Source organism: Brachypodium distachyon, chromosome 2, assembly GCF_000005505.3.
Source record: "Brachypodium distachyon strain Bd21 chromosome 2, Brachypodium_distachyon_v3.0, whole genome shotgun sequence".
Classification (NCBI taxonomy): Eukaryota; Viridiplantae; Streptophyta; class Magnoliopsida; order Poales; family Poaceae; genus Brachypodium; species Brachypodium distachyon.
This window is the reverse complement of record NC_016132.3, coordinates 51,604,900-51,623,823: the sequence shown is the minus strand read 5'-3', so window position 1 is coordinate 51,623,823 and position 18,924 is coordinate 51,604,900. Positions and strand designations below refer to the sequence as shown.

Sequence of the window (18,924 nt, the reverse complement as noted above, 5' to 3'; positions counted from 1 at the left end):
TCCAGCTAGTTCGCATTAGAAGCATTTTTCTTTCCTTTTCACAGGCCTCCATCTTATTTGTTGCGGGTTCTTTTAAAATTGAGCGAACCTACACATTTAAACGGCTATAGATACATCGTATCTATATAAAGTTGTGATAATTAATATGGATCGAAAATAATACTCCCTCTATCCAACAAAAGATGTCTCAACTTTGTCAAAATTTGGATGTATCTAGACATGACTTAGTATATAAATGCATTCAAATTTTGTCAAAGTTGAGACATACTTTGTTGGACGGAGGAATTACCTTGTATCGCTAGCTAATTATTCTTCATTAGTTGGCACCATATAAAAAAGATTTCTGGCACGTCATCGATCATGTGCTGTAGACATGCCTAATTAATTCTCGCTCGTCCTCCCGGTGATTACTCAGAAAAAGATCATGCTCGTCTGGAAGGACACAGGTCAGGTGTACGTATTTGGTACATATATGGAAATGCGACTGTCAGGCGTCCGCGCTGTATAAATAGGAGGATTTGCCATCGCAAGAAGAAACCCGTGGAAGAAAAGCTAGTTGCCATTCCATATTATCAGCCTTTCTTATCACACTAATCGTGGCGATGTCGATCGACAACCTTCGTGTCCTCGTTGTTTTCATCGTGGTGCAGGTTTGCCTGCTAGCGATGATGGCTTCGCCGTGGACAGTGCAGGGCAGACCGGTGAGCACGCTGTTTCAAGGGCCGCCTTACTGCTGTCCTCGGTTCCCCGATTGTTGCGGGGCCAACGGCTCCATGGAAGCCAAGCCCTGGATCGACTGCCCTCTTCCATGGAGCGCCGCGTGCCTGCGCTTCAGTCAATCTCCTGCATGCTTCGTTGCGGTCTTGTTGATTTCTGGTTCTGTAATTCTACACTCTGTTTCAGTTTATAAGACGTCATTGCAGTTCAAACTGAACTGCCAGCAACGTCTTATAACTCGATACAAACAGTGGTTATGTTCCTGTATTCGTATCTCATCAAATAAAATGGGAGGAGATTGATTTCGGTTGTATACTCATATGTTAAGTTCTGTAGGGAAATATATGTTGAATTCTTGAAGAGCATATGCATGTAGGCAAGCAAAACTTGAACTAGCATCAGATTTATGTGAAACTAACGCCACTAGAATAACAGTTACAAAATGGAAATGGATAAAAAATCAAACTACACTAGGATAACAATTAACAACAGGGAGTATGGAGTGATAACATATTAGAGAAGTAGGATGAAACTCATGAGTTGAGTACTATTTATTCTGTATTACTCCCTCCGATTCATAATAAATGTCGTTGATTTAATACAACTTTGTAAGGTGTATAAAGTTTTAACGAGAATCCTTATTTCAGTATTGATATATTTCAATATCATAGTAGTTTGAGATAAGTACATAACCACAACAAACCAGGGGAGCATGGGGAAACCGTAACCTCTCGTACACAGCTCAACACAAAAAGAAAGAACATTATCAATCCATGTATCAGCATATGAAGGACACATGAACATGCTCATCACTGCAGTAAAGCCCAGGCTGCTGAGTGTATCCTTGCTTGGACAGCGCCTCACGTGCTTTCATAACAAGATCCTTGTTTGTTATCTTTCCGTGCTTGTCTGCAAGAATTGTCTGGATAGCATTGCTGAGCGCACCAAAAGAAGAACCCTGCGGCGTGGTTGCATCTGCTGATGTTTGGCTGGTTTGGCACCCACTGATCAGGATGCCATTGTTAGGTGCCCAAGCCTTAGTCCCGGCATAAACCTCACCAGCACTCTGAACATCTTGCTCTAGCGCTGGCTTGAAAGTTTCTTCCTCATTGCCTTCAAGCTTAGCCTTCAGGAACTCATGAGCCAGGGAACCAACCATGCCCATGACACCACCCTGCTGACCTGATCCGCCTTCATTGAACTTACCAAGCATGACTTTCATGAACTTTTTTATCTTTGGGCTGGCATCCTCCCCAAAGACATTGAACAGCGTCATCCGGATTGATCCTACCTCAATGTCATCCTTCCCAGTTTGCTCCTTGAGCATCTCAATAAGTGTGGAGAGTGGCAGCGACCGGTTTTTGGTGCGGCCATCCCCAGTTGGTTGTGAGTATGCCTCATCCTGGTCCTCACCTCCATATTGACTTTGCCCGTGGTGGCTATGAGACTCAAATACATCCCGGACAGTCTCTTTAAGAAAGGACCGGAAACTGCTCCCAGAATCAGATCGCTCTTCGTATTCACGGGACTGAGTCTGATTTTTCCTGGTGCCAGATCGCTCTTCGTATTCGCGGGACTGAGTCTGATTTTGCCTGGTGCTATTACCTATCTGCTCCTTGGCCTTGTCCAGTAGGCCTCCACTATGGCATGAGTCAGAGACGATAGTAAATATGCAACCATCAGGGACCTTCTGCACAAGTTCCCTGAAATCTTGGTCTGCACAGATAGCAACAAGTTAGGGACTTCAAGAAGTGACAATCTGTGTCTGGACTAGTCTTAATTTTAAAGTGAAAAGGAATCCGTATCATTGTCATATACTGCATTAGCATGATTGTTATATGAGGACTGCATTAGCATGATAGTCATTTACTGCATTTCATTGTATTTCTGTTAACCACACATGATATTTGTGATTACGCTTAGACATCAGTGGAACTGATAAATATACTCGAATCAAATCCTGCCATGCTAACAACCATTTTGCCAAAACAAAACAAATTTGATATACCCAGTTCACAAAGCTACAAGATCTTGGGAATTAGTACAACCAGATAATGTGCACAGTGAGCAGTTCCATGTGAAACAGTTTCCCTTCCTATCCCCAACAGTTTCGCAGTTGAACTGCAAAACATTCCCTACTCCAACAATCGGTGCAATAAGCCAAAAATTTGTGAAGATCATCTTAAACTTACTGCATCGCAAAACGAATGAATGAATTCATGAATGAGCCGTAAGTGCATAATAAAACTTAAGCATAGCTATGAATCATCGACAGAAAAAACGATCTAATTGTTCATCTAAGATATTGACAGCGCTGGAATTAATCCTAAATCAGATCCACATCACATAGGCGTCGATCTATCTCCTCCAAACTTGGTTCCATATCTGAAGGCCGTAACTAGCTTTGCTAATCCTACCATTTCTCAATCACTTCAGTAAAAAGGGGAGAAACATACGCATGAAACACAGGCGAGGCTAATCGTAGCCCCCCGATCGCACCTGTGATAAGATTCATGTCGCTGGGCACGATACACTCGTCGTACCCCGTGTCGTCATCCTGCCCGGTCTCGGCGGGCAGCCGCGTGCCGTGGCCGCTGTAGTGGAAGAAGAGGAAGTCGCCGGGTCGCGCGTCCCCGACTAGCCGTGCCAGGGCGCGGCGGATGTTGGCGCCGGTGGGCTGCGGCCCGGAGGAGCCGCGGTCGACGAGGACGCGGATGTCGTCCTCGTCGAAGCCGAACCGGTCGACGAGGCAGCGGTGCATGCGGTCGACGTCGTTGTGGCAGCCCTTGAGCTCGGCCTTGGTGCCCGGGTAGTTGATCCCCACCAGGAGCGCGAGCTTGCGGCCCATCGCGGCGTGGATCTCCCTTGCGATGCGCCGGCGGTGGCGTCGGTCGGCGTGGCCGGTGGATTGATGGGGAAGGCCGAGGGCGAGTGGGTACGGGTTTCCGTCGGCAGGGGAGAGGATTTTCCCGGTGCGCTGCGTCGATTGGAGTTTCCGGTCTGACGGGTGGGGACATGGGAGGATCGGGATTGGAGCAGGTGCGCCAGCCCCTCACGATTGTCCGCGTCCGTGCACCAGCTCGTCGGCTAGGCACGACACGAGTACACGATTCACGATTGCTCTTATTTATTTCTATTTTTTTATTTTCGCTGGCTGAAATTAACAAAATAAAATTAGACGTTCGAAGATATGCATTAAAAACAATTCTTTGCTTTTTTTCTTATGACCACCAAATATCCCTTTTAAATAGGTCATGGATGTTATTCTACCTCTGTTGCAATCAGCCAACGCAAGCAAGCCCCTTTCAAATCTCACCAAAAATCACCATCTTAGTAACCTACGTTGCAAATTTCTCACGTAATTTCTACGATTTCTCTCTTTTGCAGTGATTAGATTAGCCACATACCTAGCATTTTGAGGCGTCGGTTGAACACAGATCGGAAGAAACACGGCTTCACACTCACAGTTCTTCAGCACGAGGGGCTTCTTTTCCTGCTCCAATCAAAACGGGGACAAGAGTTGGCAGCTGCGGCTGCGGCTGCGCGGACGAGAGGAGGTGGCGACTGTCTGCTGTGGCGCGGCCGGGAGGAGGCGACGGGGCAGAGAGGAGGCCACGGTGAGGTCCTGAGCATTATCCACCCGGGTCAGGACCGTCTAGTTGGCGGGACGGCGGCGGACAGGCCGCAGCCTAGAACGGGGAAGCAGCGGCCACAACGGACTGCGTAGGTGCTGCGGCTCGGTTTTTCCGTGCGCAAGGGATGGGAGATGAACCAAGCGGCCAGCCGGGGGACGAATAGGAGAGGGAGCGGCTCGATCCAGATCTCTCCTCAAGCGGCGGCGTGGTGGCGGCGGACTCGATCTCATCTCAGCGGGAGAAACAAGGAGACGGGAGGAGAAGAGATTGGGGGAGAACGGTTGATGCAACATAATTTACAAGTTTGCCACCACGCCCTTTCAGGATGTTTGACAGACGACGAAACCGCGGTGAAGGGAACGGTTCATACTTTTTAGATAGGTATAGATTTGACAACCAATTCAAGCTTTGTTGCTCAAGGAAGGTTCATCTCTAATCATCAAGCCTCGTTCGGTTGCAGAACTCCAAACAGATATTGGAGAGAATTGAGGGGGAATCCTATCATTCCCTCTTCATTTTCAACTGGGTGGGATTTACGAACTAGGCCTAAGGAAAGAATAAACTCGGTGGGTTCAACTTCGAGCAAACTTCGCTGAATCATAAGCTACGTTATTTGATTCCCTCGGGTTATATTCAAACTTCGCTGACTCATAAGCTTTTGTTCGGGCACTTTCCTCTGGAAGTCAGCCATTCTGCGCGACGGCGGTCAAGATTGCTTTAGTATCATAGAGGATCTTTCTTAATTTGAAATCTCTCACTGTTTTAGAGAAGCAAATTATGTAGCCCATGAACTAGCTAATCTGGCAAAATATGAGCCAGTTGGATCTTGGTTTAGCTCTCCCTAAGCTAGCATAGTACCTCTTCTCATCGAGGATGTAACATTTGTTTCACATCATAAAGAGGTCTTATGTGTTTTGGAAAAAGTGGTTCGCCCTCGAAAAAGAAAAGGCAGGGGAGAAGGAGGAGGAGGCCCATGAGGAAGCCTCGCGGGAAACAATGAAAAAAAATGATACACTTGTCCACATCCGTCCACTATAAGGGACCTAGTCCAACATGAGTAGCAATTCCGCAGGAGAATGAAATGCAAAACAAGATCCTAAAATTTGAGCAGTAAGAACTTCTTTCCACAAGAGAATCACTTGGCTTTGAAATAGATAACATGATAGAAAAACACAAAAAAGTTGAAGTTGTGTAATTTTTGTCCCATCATATATGATTGCTCCTTTCTTCAAATATACTCTTTACCTGAATTTTCTCCTCGTTTGTTAGGTGAAGAACTTTCTCCTCGTTACACCACGCATCAGATTTTCTAGAAAAAATATCTTCCTCTATACGAAATGGAAAATGAAACCTTCATATTTGCATTCTCACCGCTCATTTCGATCAGGAAGACGTGCAGACTGAAAAGGATCGGACTCGTGGAAGAAAAATACTACACTCCCGTGTTATGCAATTCTGCTGTGTGCTTGAAGAGATGATTGCACATTGCAGCCATATTAAATCATTAACTAACTGGTTATTGCCTCTGTACGATACGCTACCAAAAACACACTGGAGGATGACATCACGTCGGTGAAGAATTGCGTCTCAGAAGTCGTTCATGAACCGTTGTAGTCGTACTAAATGACAGAAACGCCGATCAGTATGCATGCCCGTCGTTGTATCACCATCTATGCATGCCAATCTGAGTAAGCAGCAAGACCAACGGCATTCCAGCTCAATCATGGCAAGCTTGTCAGTTGCAAAGAACTGGGCCTGTCTATATAACTACCTAAAACTAACCTTCATCCCCAGGCTGTTGCTATCATAAAACCATCAAACTAAGCAGAACCAACCGGCCGCCACCCGCAGCATTGATATGTGCACATATATGCAAGAACCACATAATATGCAAGAAGGCAGGGTGGAGCCGACGCATGCAAGCGAGGAACCATTCCACAAAGGGGAAAAAAGAAGCTAGCGGAGCACATGCAAAGATTCTCGCTGAGAGACCAGATAAACAGCTAGAGGAAAGTCGTGCAGCGTACACCACTACACCTTGTACACAGTTGACAAGTGTGTATTTGAAGAGATGATCGAGGCTCTGTCCCATGATGCAAACACAGCGCATGGATCGTTGGATTGACAAGCAAGACCGAGAGCTGCAGAATCACATGCGCCAAAGGAGTCGATCGGGCCTTTTTCCTATCTCTCACGGACACACATGCGCTTGCCCGCGACACCACATGGCCTGTCTGTGCGGAGTGTGCTCCTCCTGCTCTTTCCGTCCCTCGCTTTAATCAGAGCCACATGCACGAGGGTAGCCCCGACGGCCACCCTTCCTAATGATCCCCTTCGTATCGTGACTCGAGAGAGAACAAAAAAAGCACCAATTGCAAAGCTAGCACACCACGTGCACGCACCTACCTGATCAACACACAACTGTACAGCAATCGCACAAAATGACTATACACCAAGCAATGGTAGCAGTACCCCGTCACATGTAAGTACGTACGCACCAACTGGTAGTGAGTAAGCAAAGCCTCTTGGCTAATTAGGGACCGGTAATCTACAGTACCGACCAAGCACACATACACACACGCGCAAATCTTCAACACTCTTTGTATACACTACTACTTGAGGCCATGAGGCTAGCTATCTCGCATGTCGTTTCATCGAGATCTTTTTTCCTCTCTCTTTTTCCGGGGGCGATCGATACTGTTGGGTATTTGGTGGCCGTCAGATGGATTAAGCGGCGGAGGAAGAGGGGGAGGAGCAGACGCGGTGGCGCGGGCAGGAGACGAGGTGGTCGTTGGTGAGCCCGACGGCCTGCATGAAGGAGTGGAGCACGGTTGGGCCGACGAACCGGAAGCCGCGCCGGACCATGTCCTTGCTGATGGACTCCGACTTGGACGTCTTCACGGGGATCTTCCGGCTGTATTTGTAGCCCGGCGAGAGGGGCTTGTTGTTCACGAACCCCCACACGTACTTGTCCAACGACCCGAAGTCTCTCCTCACCTGCACATCCAATAACATTCCACAGGCAAACGCATCGTTAGATTTTGTACATTCTTCTAATCCCTTAGGATATTGCATAACAACAAGCTAGTTGTACGTACATAGAATGTAGTTGGTGCATGTATATAATGCTCCTGTAGTACAAGTTAAATACCCGTGTGGTCGGTGTACGTACTTGACTGACAAGATAGTTGGCGTCATCAACCTAAGTACTACCAGCACTGCTTAGAGAAGGCAGTGGTTGATTGGTAGTTAGGCTAACATAATTGTGAGCGATTCGTACGTCGTGTGCAACACTCTTTTCCAATCAGTTGGGGAGAATATTGTGCGCGCAGTTAATTACCCGTGTCCCCTTGTGAAGCAGAGCTTCAGCCAAAAGTTTGATGAGAAGTACTATGAGCATCATTTCCGGCTAGGAAATGTACTCTCGCTCTTTTTGGCTGTACCACCCAGCTTTTGTGACGCACTTAACTCCTTTGCTTCTGCAAAGTGGTGTCATTAAAGGGCACTTGCGGCTGCCGGCTGCTGATTGAGCTGTCTACCACGGTGGTGTAAGCTGTCAGGGATTCTGTTAGACTTCGCCTTCACTTAACTGAAACTTCATTTCGTAGGCCTTCACTCATTAGGCCTTCTTTATCCTTTTACTAAGGTTTTAATGGTGAAGTTGCACTGTTATATTGTCAGCTCTAGTTATCAATTGGAAGCGTTAAAACATAACAGAAAACTTAAGCTATGGAAAATGGGTGCTAATAAGTAATAACTACTGCTGTCTAGATAGTTTTTGGACAGTCCAAGTCTAAATTTCTGAGTGTAAATTTGACGGGGATGAGCTTGTTACAGAAGTCAGAGGTAATCTCAGTTAGAAGTGCAAATACTATATATACTTATATTCTAGATTAAAATTACAAGTTTGGAAACTCTGGGTTGAGCGCAGCGGGTAGTACCTCGAGGATCCGGCAGGCGTTGTTGACGGCTCCTCGGATGGTGCCCAAATCCAGCCCAAACCCGGCGCTCACTGACGCCATCTGCTTCTCCGTGTATTTAGCGACCACATCCACGTTGAAACCGGAGAATGCCTCCCTGTTTGTGACCAGGCAATACGAAATCAGCACAAAAACGTTGCGGCGAATGCACGTGAGCATGGCATGGGCAATGGGGGTTTCTCTGCAGTTCCGAACCTGTAGATGTGTCTCCTCCTGAGGATGGAAGCCCAGTCTGCCCCGACTTGCACGCCGGACAACGTAAGCATCTCGAACAGCAACCTGTCGTTTGGGAAAAAGATGTGAGCAACTGTTGCTACTAGGACCTGGGCAAGAAAATGGATTTAGCGGCGAGAACTCACTCGTCGTCGTGCACGGGCATTCCCCACTCCTCGTCGTGGTAAGCGACATACACGGGGTCTGTTCGCGTGCCAAAAGACAAAATCGTGTTAAGAACGGTGGCACTCGTACGTAACAGCAGCGAATCACTAGAAATTCTGAACCGTTGTTTTGTGGCTTCGTTCGTCCGTCGTACTTACCTGAGTAGGGCGTGATGAAACTGCAGCGCTTCTCGTCCGGCGCGGCGACGACGGCGGGCCCGGCGGGGGTCGCGGTGGCGGTGGCGCCGACCCTGCCTTCGACCCGGGAGAAGGACGCGGTGCGCCCGTAGTGCGCGATCCGCATCTTGCGCTGCGCCTGCGCCTGCGTGACGTGCTCCCTCTGCGCCGCCGCGATGCTCCCAGCGGGGCCGGGGCCGGCGCCGGCGCCCGCGAGCTCGAACGCTTCCAGCGACGCGAACGTCACCACCGGCGGCAGAACCGCGGCGCCGCTCTTCTTGGCGCCCTTCCTGTTCTTGTCCGCCGCCGCCCCCGCCTTGCTGACCCCTGCCGCCTTTGCCGGTGCTGTTGGCGGCAGAAGGTGAAGCGCCGCGCGGGCGAGCTCGCTGCTGTTCTTGGTCGCAGTGGTCGGAGCATTGTTGTTGTCGTAGGAAGCGGGCATGGAGAGCGACTTCTGCAGGGACTTCTTGAGCGGCGGCCGGGCGGCTTCCGGCGCCGCGACGCGGTTGCCGGCCGGCTGCAGGACCGGGCGCCCGTCGATCTGGGCGACGGCGGACTTGACGTTGGAGTTGCACATTTTGTCTGGGGATCGGAGATTAATTGCTTGAGAGGGGTCAGTCTGTCTCTTGGTTCTTTAGCTGGTTTGAGATATGTATATGAGGAAGGACTGCGGTGGATTGTGTTGCGGGGAAGCGAGGTGGTATATATAAGCGGCCGGGGAGAGGAGCTCGGCCGGGAAAGGAAGAGGAAGGTGGTAGGGACGGTGAGGCGATCGACGAGCGAGGGAGGTGGCGTGGAAGGGTGAGGAGTAAGGACAGGTCACAGGTGAGGAAAAGTCTGAGATTCAGTGATTGATAGTATATTTATGCATGCATGCTTTGGGGTTTTGGAGCCAAATAATGACGCCGTGACGGTTAACATGTTCTTTTTTAGTTTTCCTGTTGGATCGATCGAAAGGCATGGGCAGTGTTTAAGGATCAGTTGGGATTGGTCAACTCTCAACTGGGCTGATTGCCTGGATTCTTGTAGGGTTTTTTTTTTCTGGAAAAGTTGTACTACCATCCAGTCTGACAGATGAAATATGGACGAACAGAGCTGGCCATGCAGGGGGCGATGAACACTGCAAAATGATCGAATCAAATCCAGCTGACAGATGAAACTTAAACGGGACTTAAAACCACTATCTCAGAAAGCAAAGGGTGCGTACACTAATACAGTACGGAGTAGTACAAAATTACACCCACATATGGGCTAGACACCACTAGATCATATCATAGCGGGGAAAAAGGAGTCCGGGACCAAACTGGTGCAAGTTACTATGCTTAAGACAGGGTGTGGACCGACTTACCTACGTACTGATAATTAGTTAATCTACCCAAAGTCACGAGTTGATCAAACTCAAGTTTCGTCCATCTAGTCCTGATGTACGTACAGTACAGACCACAGAGGCACTCAATCTATATATAGGCTCCACGTTGATCCACATCACTCAATTATTCTGGACGTTGGATCTGGAATCTAATGGTCATAGAAATTGTTTTACATTACATACGTTAAAATTGCGATCGAGGACCGATTCGATTCGGAATTCTGGTGCCGTGCGGTCGAGTGGCCGGCCGGCCGGGTCGTCACGTCTAAACGAGGACATGGACTAATTTGACTGTACTCATAGTCTAATTGATGCGTCCAGTGCACCACCATGCCAGTATGATTCGTTAAAGTTTTTTTTTGCTGCTCCACAGATATTTACGTGCTATGTTCGTGTTAGGCATGCTTGCCCAACCATCGTCAAGTGATCCAGTTTTGGGATAAATATATCATGCTATTTGGAGATTTTGGCGCTGTCCATTGTTCTATTTCACTTATCATGTTTGACTACATGAAATTAATTACTCCCTCCCATCCATAATTAGTCGGGAATTTAGTACTCCCTCCGTCCAACAAAATATGTCTTAAGTTTGTCAAAATTTGGATGTATCTAGATATGACTTGTTGTATAGATGCATTCAAATTTAATCAAAATTGAGACATCCTTTGTTGGACGGAGGAAGTACCAAATTATATTACTCCCTCCATTAAGGTGGAGCATGCCAAACCAGAAGCCACCATCGACCGTTCCACCTGTCCAACTGCACACCTGCTTCCTTATTGTTGAGAGAAATTAAATTGCAAGGGGAAGCGTTACCGGTTTGGTGAGGGAGGAAGAGAGAGAGAGAGAGATTTACTCCAGGGTGACGGGATTTGAATTTATACTATACAAGATTCAGAGAGAAAATGAGAGAAGTTGTGTGAGAGTGGGACAAGAAAAGGAGAGACGAAGGGACACTAGGATTACATAAATGTTACCTAGGAAATGCCTCTTGCGACGGTGTGCATTCTCACTCCGAATCGTCTCCATGTGTTGGGCTTTGAGATTGGTCATGGTTTATATTTCAAAATGTACTAGTCATGGTATAAATCATGTGTATGCACTGCTCGCGGTAGGTCCAATATGCTAACAAAGTCAAATATGGGTGTGAAACGCAACATACAACGTTAGATGATATATATGCTACGACATGATATCATGAGAATATTAAGGAGTAGGAGTATATTTGATGCTCGCCAATGCCTCTTGCGAGAAGCTTGCGAGACCATGACCGACTAGCGCGAGAAGTTCCTTCAGCCGTGGTTCCTCCCATACGAGCCTCCCCGCCCATTGGCGAGCACGAGCAGATCACATCTGTGCCCGGTCCTGTACCCGCCACCGGCGCTGATGAAGTAAGGAATGCACGGTCCCGATGCAAATGCGAGCGGCGCAACGGCACTTGATGGAGAGAGAGGAGGGACAAGGAAGCAGGTGGAGAGTGGGGCCTACCGTCATGTATATGGCAGTGTACGTATAGAAGATGTATTATATTTGCAAAGGAACTATAACGGGCACATCCGAAGACATGATCTAATAACTCAGATTTTGGGTAATTGCACCTAGGTGCAAAAAAATCCGCTCTACTTCTAATTTGTGGAAAAAAAGTGTACGTAAAATACAATGTGAAAAATAATAACTTACTTTTTTAAGTCAATGATGGAATGGTCTAATAAGCTAATGCTATATCCAACTAACGTTTACATATTGGATGATACAATAACTGAACTAAAACATGATTGTCATTCTTCTAAACATATACGGGGTAGTAAAATTTTAAATACTACCATGGACAACGGGAATCATCATACATCTATTAGGATTATCTCAATGCATAAGATACTTACAAAATATAATAATATAACATATATATGCTACAATTGTATCCAAGCAAAATAATAAAACGGTTTTCCTATAGAGAAGTCGACGTGCTGACCGTTTGATCTTAACCTAACGTCAACACGTGGGAGATACCAGAGTGAGGATGCCATTCAAATTTTAATTCAAAATATAATAATATAACATATATGCGTCGACTGTGATTTAATTTTGTTTAAAAAAATCAATCGATTGAGAAACAGCCACACCCACAATAGAAATAGTCCACACACATAGTTCTTTTTCTCCGTGCAAGATAATTATAAACATATATAAACGTTATCGGACATAGCCCGCGCGCCACCATGCTAGTTAGTTTAATTTCACTGCATTCGATCTGGCATTCCTCTTCTCAATCATGGTCCGTACACCGCTTGCTGCAGAAAATCATCCATGTGTTCCGTACCCGGTCAGCTCAGGAACCGGAGAGTACATACGTGTACGAAGTAATGTGGCAGAGAGACGACGAAGACAAAAATCACGCTCGTGTACGTGTTCACGTTGGAGCCACTTGGAATCGGCAGGAAGTATCCTATACTAGCTAGCTCGATGCTTGCGTGCGTATGATTGTTGCCGGTAGTGCGTGGCCTGTAACCGGTCCGACAAGAAGCCAATAGCCTAGCACACGCCTGGCTGTTCGAGTGGGGGCGAAGAAAAGGATTGCAAGCGAGCCCGGCCGACCCGTCCCACGTTCTCCCGCCCCTCTTTCGAGCTGGCAAAGGAATCTTGTGCTCATTCCCTTATTAATCCCTTCTCTCCATCCGATCCCAATGATCCAGTTTCCATCCGTCGGTTAGGATTTAGGAGATGCACGTAGCATTGTTCCCCCTCGCATCGCCGGCCGGCCGGGAAATTAATGGAGGCGTCGCCGTTGTACTGGTCCCAATCACAGCAGTTGTGTGATGGACAAATCATTGTGCCCGAGGCTCGCATTACCCGGCCGCTGATTAATCAAAGCCCGGCCAGGGCGAGCGCTCGGCATGCAACCGACGTAGTAGTAGTAGTAGTATCATTTGGAATCAACCAACCAGCTTAATTAATTAGTTTGCTTGCTTCCGTCCGTGTACGTACTGGCCGTCGATCGTCGGTCGATCGCCTCGTTTGGCATGATACGGCGAGCACATGCGTGTGCGTTAAGGTTAGGCCGGGCAGATAATGCCCGATTGCCCGTACGTACGTGTCACGAGTCGCTCGTGTTTAAGGGGATACGCTTTGGCCTTATAGAAATTACGATGTCATGGCTTCAGATGAATGATCGGCCGGGCTGATGCGCCAAATCTGGTGGTTGGAGAAGCTACGTATACTCTTCTAGGTGTGCGGTTCTGGTTCTATCCGCCTATTTTTATCTTGCATGAGTTCTTGACTGGTGCTAATGTGCAACAGTGAGAGCATCATTGATAAGATTCTACAAATTGATATCTCTCCATTGCTGAGCACACAGAAAAAAGCCATGTTCTTTGCACAAGTGCCGGTGAACGAGACTGTTAGCTAGGAATTACGCGCGTGTGATGTTGTCATGCGTGTGGTGATCTGCAGCACCATTGTTTACGGCTGTCGGACATGTTGCATGCGGATCGAGATATATATCGAATCTAACAGGGAATGCATGCATGAACCTTATGGCACGCCATGCGTTGCTTTGCCCTACACGATAAGGTGAGGGCCGGGCAACCATCTGATGCTGCTAGTGCTTCCTGTCCATAAGCAACGTACCCCTCATTCTGTCCGGCTTAATTTGCATGAACCTGGTCAATTTGGCCTGACGCAAGCATGCAGCTTCTCGCTAGCTTGACCTTCTGATTCGGCCCTGCGCGTCCATGCCGAGTTATAAGATATTTATGATTGGTTATTTATGTTATTGCCACGTTCTATCTACGGGCTCCGTTATACAGTAGCCAGTCAAAATGGTCAGATGGAACCTTGGATACCTATCAAACTCAGAGTACTCCTCAGGTTGTCAGGTACCTTTTTCAGCTGACGACATCTCTGCCTTAATCTGCGTGCATGTCAGGCTTTCAAGATTCCTGGAAAGCGTACAGTGATTTATGGAGGGGGTACACTGCTAAATGTAGCGCGCAAACACAAATCTGTTAATCACGCATTCAGTCGCCACAGACCATTCGGGGAACATTACAACGCGTGACTGCAGCAACCATACTCTGATCGGAATTGCCAAACCCAAAAGAAAAGGAACGTTCGTATATACGCTAGCTTGTAGCTGTATCAATACAACGTACCTCGTCGCATGAACCCGTGATGAAAGGAAACAGAAATGGGCCGGTCGATTATTGGCCTTTACCAATCATATTTTCATCACTAGTTCAGTTTCAGTACAACATAGTAGCTTGGACGCACCACAAAAACAACAGAAATGGCTGGCTTCCAACGACAGTACTACACCACATGAGCTAAGCTTCATGCCTCTGCTATACTTAACATGGCTAGGCTAGCTCGCTCACCGCATCGGAACATAGCTAAGAACGGGGCCACGTTACAACTCATTAGACTGGACCATCGTCACCACTCACTCTGTACTCTACGTTTCCCGCTACAATTCATTCACGGACCGATCGATCGGGTCATTCGGATCCGAATTAAAACTACGTCCCAAAGGAAGGGCGCGCGAGGACACGGATACAACGAAACACCGGCACGATCGAATACATGACGCGCATAAATCCCCTCAACTAACTTTGGCGGGCCGATCGAGCCGGGAACGCGCGCGGGGGCGGGCAAGTCAATCACCCGGGGCCAGCCGGCCGGGGCGACATGGCATGTGCAGCCCCCGGCACATCCCCATTATTCCGATGCCAAGCTTGTAGGGAAAGCGCCGGGAGCGCGCCCCACCTGCCGTGCCGAGCGAGCTGAGGCTGAGCTACCCCGTGAGGGATAGGGACGGAGGCCGGCCAGGCACATGAAGCGAGCCCGTCGTGTTTTTTTTTTTTTTTTTTGTGTGTGTGTGCACCGGCCGGTGGCTAGCTTTGCTGGCTCGGTGTTGGGTGGGAGAGGGTGCGCCGGCCGATGCGGGGTCAATTGTTACAGAGGTTGGGAACTTTGGGATGGACTTGGGGTTTACGTGTAACGTGCGTGGGCGCTGCACGCCGGCCGTCCGCTGTGGCTCGAGATGAATGGACCCGGTGGATGCACGCGGGATGCCCGCATTCACGCCAGGTTGGTGGATTGCACAGTTTCTTGAATAGCCGTTGCAGGGCTACGGGGCGACATTGTACTGGGGCAAGGCTGGTCCATGTCTGGGCCGGGTGATCTCATTCGGTACTGACGAGGGCTGTGACTCGCGGTTTGTACCAGTAGTTCGCCCCGTGATATTATGTCGAGTTAATTTTGGCAGGTTCATGTCTTGCATCCCTGCCGTTGTACAAACAATGGTACTAGGTCCGAGAGATACAGTAGAATGGTTAAAGTGTAATTTCTTTTTTGTCAAAAAGGACTCAGATGTATTATAAGGTTCATTAGAAATACGAAGTGTACATCAAGATTCCTACACCACCGATCAAGATCACTACAAGAACGAGCTGATGACGTGCCGTTGTCAATGCTCCCATACGGATATGAAAAATCTAACACCATAACTCGTCGTCGTGCATGGACGGCAAGACAACGTGACCTCGCCGCTCCGAGGGGACAAGAGGAACCTACATCAATGCTCTGTCCTAACAAACGAGTACTCCAGGAGAATACCAGCCCGGAAAACCTTCTTAAAGACGAAGCGTCGTCATTAGCGAGTTAGACGCTTCCCAACCAAAAAGATGCGACGAAGTCCGGCATACAAAACTAACCTAATCAAATCCGGTTTATGTCTTACCCAGTCCGATTCTATGTTTTTGTTAGGTTGGGATGGAGACTTTCCCCGACCCAATCTAGCTCAATCCATCGCGTCGGGGACGTGGACGCCAAACCACACGGTGCCACCCCAAGTATATGCCTCCCTTCACACCCACACACATGTCCCCTCCTTCATTTAATATATTTCTTTTAATTACGTGCTGTCTAATTAACTAAGACAGAGAAAAGAGAAAATGCCAAACACGTGGCTACGAAGGGACGCAAATAATTATGTGGCACAACCACCGCAGTAGGTCGTGGACTCGATGCACTCGCTCGCTAGAAAAAAAAAGGAAAAAAAAGAATACTCTGTCAGTCCGTCCGCACCGTTTCTTCACGAGCCGAGCGGCGGCGGCATCCCGGCGGCGGAGTGGCGGTGCCGGAGAAACTCCTCCATCCCCGCCTCCCCGGTGGCCAGTCCTTCTCCGGCGACCCGTCATTCCCCAGCTATCCGTACATTCCTCCTCCTCCCGCTGTGTGTGGCGCTGGCTCCGGCGACGCCTCCTCTCCAGCGGCAGCGACGAGACATCGAGATCTGTTTTTCTTCTCCTTCTCTACTGCAACAAACATAGACTTCTTAATTAGGAATTCTTTGCGCCTGGGCTGTTGGTTGGTCGCAGTGCCATTGGTTAATTAGGAATTGTTTGTCTCGGCACTTCCCTTGGCAAAAATTCAGTATATAAAACCCAGGTTGGTGGTTTTGCGGTTCTCTTGCTAATGTAGACATTTCTTCAGATGGAGGATACGGAAGTGCCGGCCAGATCAGTGGAACACTACACTGCCGTCCAGACCAACATCAAGTACTAACATGAACATCGTTTCAGACGTTGTCATTGATCGTTCTTTGATCCTTTTCAAGCTTTATTCAGCCAAGAATCCATGTACGTTGCAGGGACATTAATGTTTAGTTACTAGTGCTTATGAATTTCATGAATTGTGATCTATGTTCCATGTCTCTAGCTTTATTACTGTTTTCATGCGGTCCAAATTGAATACTCCCTCCGGTCGGAATTACTTGTCGAAATATTACAGGTATCTAGACGCTTTTACACATAGATACATCCGTATTTGGGCAAATTTGAGACAAGTAATACCGGTCGGAGGGAGTAGCTAATGTAGCTCTAGGTTTTTCAGTTTCCATGTCTCCATTAGTTAGCAGTGCTGTACTTAATATACTGTTCTTGGAATACTTTACTTATGTTCAGTTTCTAGTCTCATCGTCTACTTTAACCCTGCACTATGTCTTGGAAGGGTGTCAGATTACTAAAATCGGCTTCTACGCACGTGCTTATTTGATTGCTTACCTCCTTTTATTGACCTCTGTGTTTCCTGAGCAATGCAACTCACAGGCATTGTCGAAGGGCTGGAGACCGTACTTTTATTAAGAAAGAAAGGCAGAGTACAGGGAGAAACCAGAGTAGGCGATGCCTACAAGGAACAGGGCAAAACACCTGTTACAGACACCACCACTGAAAACACAACTTGCCGCCGTAACATCTTAAACACACAACATCTGACGGCAAACAAGCTACAAAGAAGGACAAATCAGAAGGCCTCAATACATCCAGCAGCTTTTCAGGCGCGGAGATCCTCAATGATCAGCTCAGCTACTCGCTCCACAGTGGCTGCTTCGTGTTGGAAAATTCTGGCGTTGCACTCTTTCCAAAGTCTCCAATGGACAAAGATTGTGAAAGTGTCGAAGTCCTTCTGGAGTTGTCGGCGGCTTAAACTTCTGGAAATATTTTTGTTTGCAACAATGTGAGCGAATCCCGTGTTCAGAGTAATCACGGAACCAATCATAGATATGCTGATACAAAAATCTTTTGAGTTGCGGTGATTGCTGCCTTCTGCACTGTTAAGACTGAAAACCTGAACAACTGCCAGTACTAAGTATACCTTTTAACCTTACCTCTTATGTACCTGTTTCCGAATTTTACACAGCTATTGTAGATTAAAGATGTAGGAAAAGATTAGTGTAAGGATGGTAACCAGCACAAGCGTAAAATACTATCCTTATTGCCCTATTTTACTTTAAGGAAAATATATTGTGAAATACCTCTGGGTGAATAGTTTATGCTATATTTACTTTTAAGAAAGTATCAATTCAAAGTTGCTTTTTTCAAATTCCTATATTAAAAAGTATCTCGTTAATATTTGTTTGATCACTATTGTTTGAGGATGCAAACTTTTCTGTAACATCATTTGATCACCTAACCATAATTATTTATGCTTGCTAAATCTAGATTGTTCTTTAGCTTGGCATAAAAAGGCAGCTTCGGTTGTTCTTGATAAATGTAGGCAAATTCTGAATCCCCCACTATCTAGTTTGGCTAATGATGCTATTTATCTGTACATATAAGTAAAATATGAAATCCTTGCCTGTATACGGAGAAGTTGTTCCAGCGCTGATGGTTTGCACTTATTTTGTCACTCTATTGTAGGTTTGTGCAAAAGATCACAATTTGCATTCATGTTGATATAGCTTGTCGGGTTTAATTCATTTTCTTGTACCAATCAGTTACGTATGAGTTTGTTTTCTTGTAGGCCGAGAGGATACTGAACCTCTTGAAGCTCAGTTGATAGGAAATCAGCAAATATCGAATCTTTTGAAGTGGACAATGCATAGAAAATCAACAAAAGTGAGGAGATATAGTGGTGTTGCAGTGTGTATTATGATATAATTGTAACTGAGAGTGCTCTTTGTTGATTTTTAAAAGTATCCACTGAAATGCAATGGTAGAACTCACCATGCTAAAACCTTTGTAATATTTGTTGATTTTTTTTAATTAAGGAGCAAAATTGAATGATGAGAAGTGTCAGATGAGATCAGGGGTATAATGTGTCTTGTGATGTTTTGCATGTTTTCCTTTCTTTTGATCTGTTTGTCACTAATTATTTCCTACAATGCTTAC

General features: G+C 47.0%; 2 protein-coding genes and 1 long non-coding RNA gene across 3 annotated transcripts; 1 reads left to right on the top strand and 2 right to left on the bottom strand.

Annotated features, from left to right (window-relative positions):
* Nucleotides 1-1,257: 1,257 nt before the first annotated feature.
* On the bottom strand, nucleotides 1,258-3,784 carry LOC100836742 (metacaspase-4). The gene is made up of 2 exons (XM_010234154.3): nucleotides 3,217-3,784; nucleotides 1,258-2,433 (listed from the first exon to the last, which is right to left on the bottom strand). Exons 1-2 carry the CDS (start codon nucleotides 3,563-3,565, stop codon nucleotides 1,496-1,498), a joined length of 1,287 nt encoding a protein of 428 aa, XP_010232456.1. The 5' UTR covers nucleotides 3,566-3,784; the 3' UTR covers nucleotides 1,258-1,495.
* A 2,922-nt stretch (nucleotides 3,785-6,706) lies between these two features.
* Nucleotides 6,707-9,584, bottom strand: LOC100836431 (probable GMP synthase [glutamine-hydrolyzing]). The gene is made up of 5 exons (XM_003564355.4): nucleotides 8,869-9,584; nucleotides 8,692-8,749; nucleotides 8,528-8,611; nucleotides 8,294-8,429; nucleotides 6,707-7,349 (listed from the first exon to the last, which is right to left on the bottom strand). Exons 1-5 carry the CDS (start codon nucleotides 9,461-9,463, stop codon nucleotides 7,080-7,082), a joined length of 1,143 nt encoding a protein of 380 aa, XP_003564403.1. The 5' UTR covers nucleotides 9,464-9,584; the 3' UTR covers nucleotides 6,707-7,079.
* Nucleotides 9,585-16,258: 6,674 nt separating this feature from the next.
* Nucleotides 16,259-18,819, top strand: LOC112270867. Its single transcript, XR_002963403.1, has 2 exons — nucleotides 16,259-17,902; nucleotides 18,557-18,819. It is a non-coding gene; the product is annotated as an uncharacterized LOC112270867 (long non-coding RNA).
* Nucleotides 18,820-18,924: the final 105 nt, after the last annotated feature.